Below are 9263 nucleotides of genomic sequence, written 5' to 3'. Positions count from 1 at the left end.
TCATAACAAGAGGTGCTCCGGAATCACCCTAAAAAATATTGTTCAATGTAGGTACCGCAATCAAATAAAATATACCGTTTATTAGAAATTTTCTAAATAATTCAGAGAACAAGAATCACAGAATGTTCGTATGAAGCGGGAACGACAGCGAAATAAAATTTCGATTTTGTTAAGATTGAGATACATTTATGGGGTATGAACAAATTTACGAATCAAGGCATGACAAGTTAAGGGGTCACAATCATCATCATACTATCCGCACCCCATGATACACAGCTCATCACATTGGTAATCTGTTACATGGAGATATGGCAATTGATCTTACGCTCGAAATATTGCAGTGTAAAACCACCCTTTGAATTTAAACCAATATTTCATGTCGACTTTACCTGGAATCGAATACAACAAATGAACGCGTTAACCACCATATAGGTGGAATATACTTTATTTTTCAAGATTTTTGAAATTGAATCAAATTAGTTTTTTGTTTTAGGTAGGTAGTAGGAACCCATGTATATAATTTAGAAAAAATATTTAACTGATGTAAAACGATGTGTCATAGATGCACAAATGCCGAGATCCGTGCATTATGTAAGACTGAGATTAGCCAGCATCATCGACAAAATAAAGAAAAGAGTACTGCGTTGGCACGTAAAGCAATTGGACAGCGAAATAACGGCTAAAAAGAATTTAGATTTTAATGTTGATGGATGCAGAAAATGACGAAGACCGAGACATGTCAAAAATTGGAATAATCGGCGTGCGTGCATGAGAAGATGTAAATATGTAGAGGAAGCGAGGTCTGTGTGCAAAGACAGAGTGTTATGGCGTTCTATCCTCTCTGCCGTTTGTTTTGGATAATTTTTAAATTAGCAATATTTATGTAGATTACAATTCATTTAAACCGCAATGCCATGACAAGTTAATGTCCTATTTTAATAGTAAACAATAAATATAATAACAGGTAAATGTTGATTTAAGGGAAAGTTTTTTTTTAAAGGGGTATTAAAATGTTATCATTGACAGTTTAAGATTGATTGATTTATCGCTGTATCCGGCAAAATAATTATTTCTTAATATCCGTTTAAGATGCAACAAATGATCAAGTTAATAACGTTCTAACATTTTATAAAGTTTAAAAATTGACTACGTAATGTCAAATTTTGCTTCATTGAATACTTTCCTTGATTCTGTACCCACTGAAATATTAGTCAAGAGCTGCTGTTAAGGTATACAATATTATATAAAACATCTAAAACGAATTCGCGAAACTTTAAACAAAGTTCGAAAAGTTCCATTGGAAAAACCAGTCATTTGAATTTTTCGCGGCAATGAAATTAACTACCATTATTTCCATGAATAATAAAATATGTATATTTCTTACGTGGCATGAACCTTCCCCGATGGCTGTGAATGTACAAAGCTGGGAGTCGAATAGAGTTCTCACATATCTGTACGCAAATTTGCAAATCTCAATGTCGAGTATATTCAAATGAATAATTTGCATATCAGATGTGACGCTCCCAGAATTCTGAAAACAAATTCCCATTTTCGTTATACTGATACAATATTTATGTTTTGAAACATTATTAAATATGATTAAAAATACAGAATAAAAACTAGGTTTACAATTTAATGCAGGTACGGAAAATATTAAAAGACCATTCCAGGTAAACTGAACTAACTGACATTTTAAAGGTGAAGTAAACTAATTGCTCACATTAAATCCTTTTTTTCAAAAATGTTAAAATTTATGTGTTTTCAATTCTTTATACCTATCCGTTTAATTTTAAACGACTTGTTTTGTTCCACAATGTTTTGAGTATGTCCATATGTTTGTAGACATATAATGGATTTCCTCCCTAGGGAGCTATCAAAATCTAAATTTGTTGTAACAGAGAGAGAAAACAATTTTGAGAAGAGATTATGGATGTCAAGGCATTTACAGGGCTTGTGACCTGTCATTGCCTAGTTTAAGTGGCCACTTTACACACTCTGTAACATTCACCATTCTGCATATTTATTTATTTACTTATAAGTAGTATATTACACATTTTTTAAGACATAACTCCATGGGACTAAAAGTCCTGTGTTGAGTTAAAACCAGTAGACACAGACATACGATTATATCATCACAAATATTATATTGGGTCTGAAACATAATAATAATTTTAAAAAACAAATATATGGTACATCAATATGGCAAACAGCAAACTCAAATATTTGGAAAACCATCAAGGATTTTCCCACTCAAATGAAATTGAAATTAAAAATAAATTTTGCCCTTGAGACCTTAATACGCTCTTCCAAAATATAAAATACTCTCTTATACTATAATATGTTAAAAAATATATGAAATAAATATTTACCACTTTCCTATCTATTTAGTCGTTTTTACAATATTTATCGGAAAGATTTTTACACGCTTTCACGACACAAGAAGGCATTTTGGTTTTGATTTTAAACGTAACGCCTGGCTGGCGGTCAAAAAACGACTAAATGCCCGTTGGGCATGACTGAGCGTTTTTTATTATTATTATTATTATAGATAACTTATATAGCGCCATTTTCGTAATAAAATACGCCAAGGGCGCTTTACATAGTGATTCTTTTAAATTTGTAATTTAATTAAAATAATTTATTTTGTTGTCACATGCTACGGATTTATTCAAATGATTTAGAGAACAAGTGGGTTTTAAGTTTTTTCCGAAACATCACTTCACTTTTACAGCCTCGCACCTCTGCTGGGAGAGCATTCCATGCCATAGGGCCTGCGACCGCAAATGCGCGTTCACTAAATTTAGTGCGCTGTTTGCGTAGAGGTATAATAACTTTTCCTCTCGCCGTAGACGTAGCTGATCTAAGCGTTAGACGCCTGTCAGCTAGTTCATCTGGAATGCATAGTTCCCTTAGATATCCCGGAGCAGAGTTCTGCAGTGACTTATACATAAGCCAACAGAGTTTGTATTCGACCCTCTGTGGAAAACGTAGCCAGTGTAGTTCCCAAAGTAGTGGAGTGATAAGACTGAGCTTAGAGATTCCAAAAATTAGTCTCGCTGCGGCATTCAATACAGATTGTAGGCGAGTCATTTTGTTTATTGGTAGACCTGCATAGATACCATTACAATAATCGACTCTAGACACTTATTAATTGACGGGCGGCATCAACCGGCAAATTTTTGCGTATGCATTTAATTTGTCTCAGCTGGTAGAAGCATGAACTTATCGTTCTACTAATTTGAGCGTCAAGAGAACGGTCAGAATTGAGTAAAACACCCAGTAGTTTAACGGTGGGTAAAGCGGTACTCCTTACATTGGGTAGTTTGGGCATTAGTTAAGTGTCTAACTAACCCATTTTATAATACGTTATTTACGACTCTTACGAATATTTGGGTAAATTATAACGAAGCAAATACATATTTTCTTTAGTAAATAAATAAAAAATTGCAAAAGATACGCTGTTTGACATAAAAATTTATTTTCTGAAACAGGTTAAATTTAATATATTACAACAGAAATGGAGAACATTGCAAAGAAGGAAATATAGAAGTCTGGCTTTATGACCTGTTATTGACTGGTTTAAATGGCTATTTTACACACAGTGTAACGTACACTATTCTGCCTATGTTTGAAAGTCGATATTTCTTTCAGTCTTTCATTTGTTGATGATATTGATGCGGGTGAGATTCATCTCACTAAATTCTTTCACCTTCATATAAAAAAGGATTAACAAAGAGATGAGGTTAAACAAACCGGGTTGTGGGCCCGTGGCTACTGTCACGGACTCACGAAACAGTAATCTGAGGTTCGAACCCCACTCTACTACAAATTAATTCCCATTTTCTAATGGTGAGTTATTTACATCGAGTATTCTGTGAAATTATTTTAATTATATGACTTATTTTGCAAATTTTCATTCATTATTTTTTACGTATATACTGTATTTTACAAAATTTTAAACTGCCCAATTTTTAAAATGAGTTTGTATGTACGCTCAAAAATTGTATATGTGTACAACTCACAACTATCAATAAATTTAAAGTTTGGTATCAATCATGCGATATTTTTTTTAACAATTTTAGGTGCAGAATTTTTAAAACGTTTTCCTTATATGAAAAACATGGATCTATTTTAAGGCATTATTTTTTATTCGACTCCATTGGTAAAGAAAGGATTTAATTAAAATATGTTCGATTTCGATCAGCCAAATACTCCCAATATTGAAAAGTATAGCTTTTATTCAAATATGCGTATATTTTGAAAGTTCGCTCATATTTTTATGTTTAAAATCGGTGTGGAGATAAAAAGGATCTTACGTTGAGTGCGCCGAAACCAGTAAATGTCAGGTTTTCACCTAATTGTATATATTTCGTTGATACGGGAATAGGTTGGATGTCTTTATCCAAGGTTAGTGTGACATTTGTGATCAAAATAGCGATGTCGTTTTCCTTTGTTTCTGGACTATATTCCTCGTGGGATATAATTTGGGATACGCCATACTTTTCACCTTTTTGGATAAGGTTGTTGGTCCCGACGACTATAATAATGTACTGAGGTTGGGTTCTGAAAAGATTAAAAAAATAATACATAATAAAAAGTTTGGTGATCCCTAAAGCTATTAGTTTTTATTATCAGAGTCTACGTACTTAATAAAAAAAAAATCGTCATCTCATCATTTCAATGGTTTAAGGCCATCTTCTGTTAGTAAATCATAATAAATATGATGTAAATCATAATAAATAGTTAATCATAATATAAATGTACAGTTTATGTTATGTTTTTGTGCATTTTATAATATAAATAATAAAGGTGTACATAAATTAAATATAAACCTAAATACGTTGTGTTTAAAACTGTCTGAACATTTTGTTAATTATCTCTGTATATTAAGTCTTCTTTGTTCATTCTCACATGTAAAAATATTTATTAAAAAGTATATTTTAATGTGTCCCCGGCACATGTAACCCTAGTGAGGTCAAATTATGTTTATTATTAATCTTTGTTTATAGTGGAAAAAGATGAATAAATAAACAAATAATCATCATAATTTCTCTAGCAGTATTCTTTGGTGCACAGGGCACTGCATTGATACTCCGATCGCAGCATATTTAGGTAAATTATCTTACCTGGGTCCGTATTCTAATAGAATATTAAAATTAATCTTCATTAATTCTTCTTCCATAATATTTTTATCTACGAAGTAAAATTAAGTTTTCTGTACGAGAAATGTAATAAGTATATATATTTTCTTCTAAACATGTTCAATTACATGTTACCAACGAATATACTTTGAAATTTTATACAAATATACACATTTTCGTACATAAATTTCGATGTTAGTTTATACTGTCTTGATATGTACCGACGAAGGTAGCGTTTGTAATCGTGGCCCTGGAAGTTAAGGTGATTAGTCTTATACTTCAGGTGTCAGTTCAAGAACAATGTATTATTACAGTAAAAAACAATATTTAACGTCCACCCTACTCTATGATCTGAATGAATCTGCGATTTCAATATCGGTAGGCTAACGCGCCAATCAGTACATTTTTTTATGTACCACAGCAGGCCAAAAGTTTTTTTTGTGTTTTCACCAGGAATTCAATCCGGAACCTTTCGCGTGGGTCGAGCGTCTTAGCCATTACAACAACTGAAATAAATAAGTACCCTATAAAACAATGTGCCGCTGATAAAATGGCTGTTTTGGTTAGGATGGCCCCTCCACAGACGTGAGTCCCCTCTACATTTTGTAGTGAGACATGGTATGGGGCAGCCCCCGCGGGGGCGGGAGAGCCTCCCACAATGCGGTCTACCTCACCTGAAATCAACAGATTTTAAAGAATAACTTTGAAAAACTCATTTAATATCAGTGTACCCAATAATAGCCGATAAATAAGATAAAAAATACTTTAGAACAAGTTAATCAAGCCAAGGGCCCGTACTACAATGAAAAGTTAACTGAGTTATGTTCAATTTATTTATTTATTTACATACATAAGTTTATTGTACATTATTTGAGACATAAGTCCCAACTCCATGGAAAAAATCCTGTGTTGAGATGGGACTAGCAATTAGTTGACACAGACACATGAGTATATTTAAATTTATTTCAACAGAGAGGGAAAACATTTTTGAAAAGGGAATTTGGAAGTCTAGGCATTTACAGGGCTTATGACCTGTCATTGGCTGGTTTAAGTGGCCACTTTGCACACTGTGTAACATTCACCATTCTGCTCATGTTTAAACATCCACATTTCCTCAACTGTTCTATCTGTTGACTTTTGTGAAGTAAAAGAGCTGAAACCTTTATCACGTGGGTGAGATTCATCCGGCTGAACCAAATCATCTACTAGGCAACGCCTGAAAACAATTTTCCAATTTTTATACTTCTTATTTTACCAGGTAGTAATTCAACAATGTTTGATTATGTCAAACTGACTGGCTGGATTTCCTCCCTAGGGAGTTGTTCATATTTAAATTTATTTCAACAGAGAGAGAATTTTTTTTTTATAAGATTCTTCCTGAATGCAGGACCAATTTGCCGTTGATGATGCCTGCGGGAAGGATGATTGGTCTTTTGAACAGCCTACAAAGAGAGGTGGACATTTTCCATGCTAGGATTACCAGTTTTAGACTCTTCCTTTAGTATCGCAATGTGTATTGATGATTTAATTGTCTTTGTTTTTAACTGTTTTATGCAGTACATGTTTGTGCGTCCGTACTCTTAAGTTTTCTATTATGCAGTTTTGTAAAAACATTTTTTTAAACACTCATAGGTACATTGTAATTAGCAGGTGTGCTGTAATGTGCGTGTTTATTTTAAATAAATACGTTTATTATTTATAGATAACAAAACAATGCTTACTTGGTTGTCCTGTTGATAAACACAGCACTGAAATTAGTAAAAAAGATTTTAAAAATGTCTTACACATTTTGCAATATTTAGAAGATGCAATTTGTGCTCAATAAAAGATTGTCAAAACACGTGACTTGTGTAATATTTACGATTTTTTTAAAGGTACTGTTGTATTTTGCCGTCGTAAATCAAAAATTGTAATAATCTGTCGCATCTAAGTGACAGTAGCGTTGCAAGAAACAGAAATTTTAGTTTATTTTATACATTAAACGCTCAGAGGGCTTTTTACAGCGTTGTCAATCTTCTTCAAGTGAAAATCGTTAGAATCTTAAGAAATAAATCAGCAGATTTCGGTTACTTCGTTATCAACCCGAGTAGTGTCGTGGACGGGGGGAAGGGTGGCCATTGCCAACCTCAAAATTGATTGATTTATTATTACCGCAAAATAATGATCAGAGGGGGGTACACGGTTAAGTGCAAAAGGGGGGTTAGCTTCTGTTGTATAAAAAAAATGCCAATTGTTCAAAATTATATTGGTAAATCAGTTTTTAGATTGAAATTTTATCATATATGACGAAATGTTAAAAAATCGATAGAACTTCCATCGAATTAAAAAAATAGCTCCAAAAAAATCTAAACCAAAAAAACGCTGCGTTTTCAACACACAGTTGCTTATAAAATAGAATAATGTTTTAAAACAATATACAGTTAGAATATGCTTGAAAATCGCACAATACGCAAAACCGACAACAGAGGTCGCAGTCCAAAATGCTTTAAAACAACACAAGAATATTGAAGTAATATGTAACGTTTGATCTCTGAAGCTCACGATTTTAATTATTCTTGCCATTTTTTGATAATTATATTGTGGTGTTATCACACCTGATTTGAGATGACTCACTTTCCACGTTTGCCTAGATCTTTTTAATTTCTATTAATACTAAAATTTAAATATACAAAGATGGTAAAATAAAAATACCCAGCAGTTATAGACAAAGAATGCTATCCTCTCTAATTTTTTTCCACTAATATGAAAGATGTCGATATCCGAAGAGATACGGTTGAGTAAAAACATTGCTCTTCCTACTGGGATTACCATCGGCTGGTTGTCTCTGAAAGCAGGAAGATAAAACAGCTTAAGATGTCTATGTCTCAGGTAGTCATTAGGAACATAAAGAAAAATACTCTCCATTACACCTATGTTGATCGTAATACCACGGATCAATCGAAAAAAATACATAAGCAAGTATGCATTTCTTATTTTCTCCAAACTATTGTAGCCAAGCATTCCCAGTATGAAGTTAGACGGGTACAACCACGGATAATATCTGCACTCCCTTAAGTAAAGATACTTCAGAGATTTCTTCTGAACCATCTCCAGCATAAGAGAGTACTTCAATTCGTGGGATGCCCAGATCAGAGATCCACACTCAAGTCTGCTTCGCACCAATGAGTTATGAAGAAGCCTTAGAACACGAGTATGTCTATATCTATTGTACATTTAAATCGATTCTAAGATTGTTTTGGTTAAGTTGATTCAATGCATTACACATCATTAGTGCCAATCTACGAGTATTAGGGCGTTAGTAAGAAAATACAAGAAATACGAAATAAACGGTTATATCAAAGGAAGTTATCGATCTTACCCTACTGGCAGTTTGTGATCAACAAATTAATGAAATGAACCATTTTATTTACCTGGGTGCATGGATCAACAAATGACGTTCATACAGAAGTACTCAGAGCATGACTTTATTGAAATGACATGAAATTTATTTACATAAATGAAAAATTACTAACTCACCGCAAACGAGGAATTTCAGTGTTTTTTAAAATTTGTTCATAGACTAAATAAGACAAAAATGTCTTATCAACTCTATGATTTTTTAAAGTTCCATATTTTTGCAATTACTCCGCGTGTGACCTCTCAAGTTCTTTTCTCCTTCTTTTCGGCGAGTTCTGCTGATTGGTCAGTTGCCTTACTGTAAACTGGAATTCTATCAGAACTCTTATCATTGGTTGATTTAAAAGAACTGACATGATGTCGTTTAAAGTAGTTTGTTTTTATTTTATTTTTCATGCATTTCCAAGAAACTTTAGCGTACAATTTAATGCTTCAATTTCCCGTTGATCTGTTTTGTGATCAATTCTTTATACCCTTTACAAAGTGGATACAACAGAAAGAGAGGATGTAACCATTGCAACATATGCTGATGATGCAACTCCACACTAATTCAATACGAGCTCTGGAAAATCCAAAAATGGCGGACCAAGGCAAGTGCTGGAAATTTAAATCATATTACTTACGCTCTCAGAAGATGTGACTGCCCAGAAATACGCTTAAATAATGAATTCTTTCACGCAAGAACACCATTAAATACCTGTGAATATATTTCGACAGAAGACTTAT

General features: G+C 33.1%; 1 protein-coding gene across 1 annotated transcript; it reads right to left on the bottom strand.

The window, feature by feature from the left end:
- Nucleotides 1-7: 7 nt before the first annotated feature.
- On the bottom strand, nucleotides 8-7001 carry LOC148273359 (chymotrypsin-2-like; the record flags this gene model as incomplete). The annotated part of the gene is made up of 5 exons (XM_088238818.1): nucleotides 6863-7001; nucleotides 5665-5815; nucleotides 4317-4563; nucleotides 1385-1531; nucleotides 8-28 (listed from the first exon to the last, which is right to left on the bottom strand). Coding segments are annotated over exons 1-5 (633 nt in total), but the record flags the coding sequence as incomplete, so codon positions are not given.
- Nucleotides 7002-9263: the final 2262 nt, after the last annotated feature.

This window comes from Micrasema longulum, unplaced genomic scaffold, assembly GCF_059751315.1.
Source record: "Micrasema longulum isolate JH-2025_06_02 unplaced genomic scaffold, ASM5975131v1 h1tg001971l, whole genome shotgun sequence".
In the NCBI taxonomy this organism is placed as follows: Eukaryota; Metazoa; Arthropoda; class Insecta; order Trichoptera; family Brachycentridae; genus Micrasema; species Micrasema longulum.
Note: the sequence above shows the minus strand (reverse complement) of the source record. Positions and strands in the feature narration are given on the sequence as shown.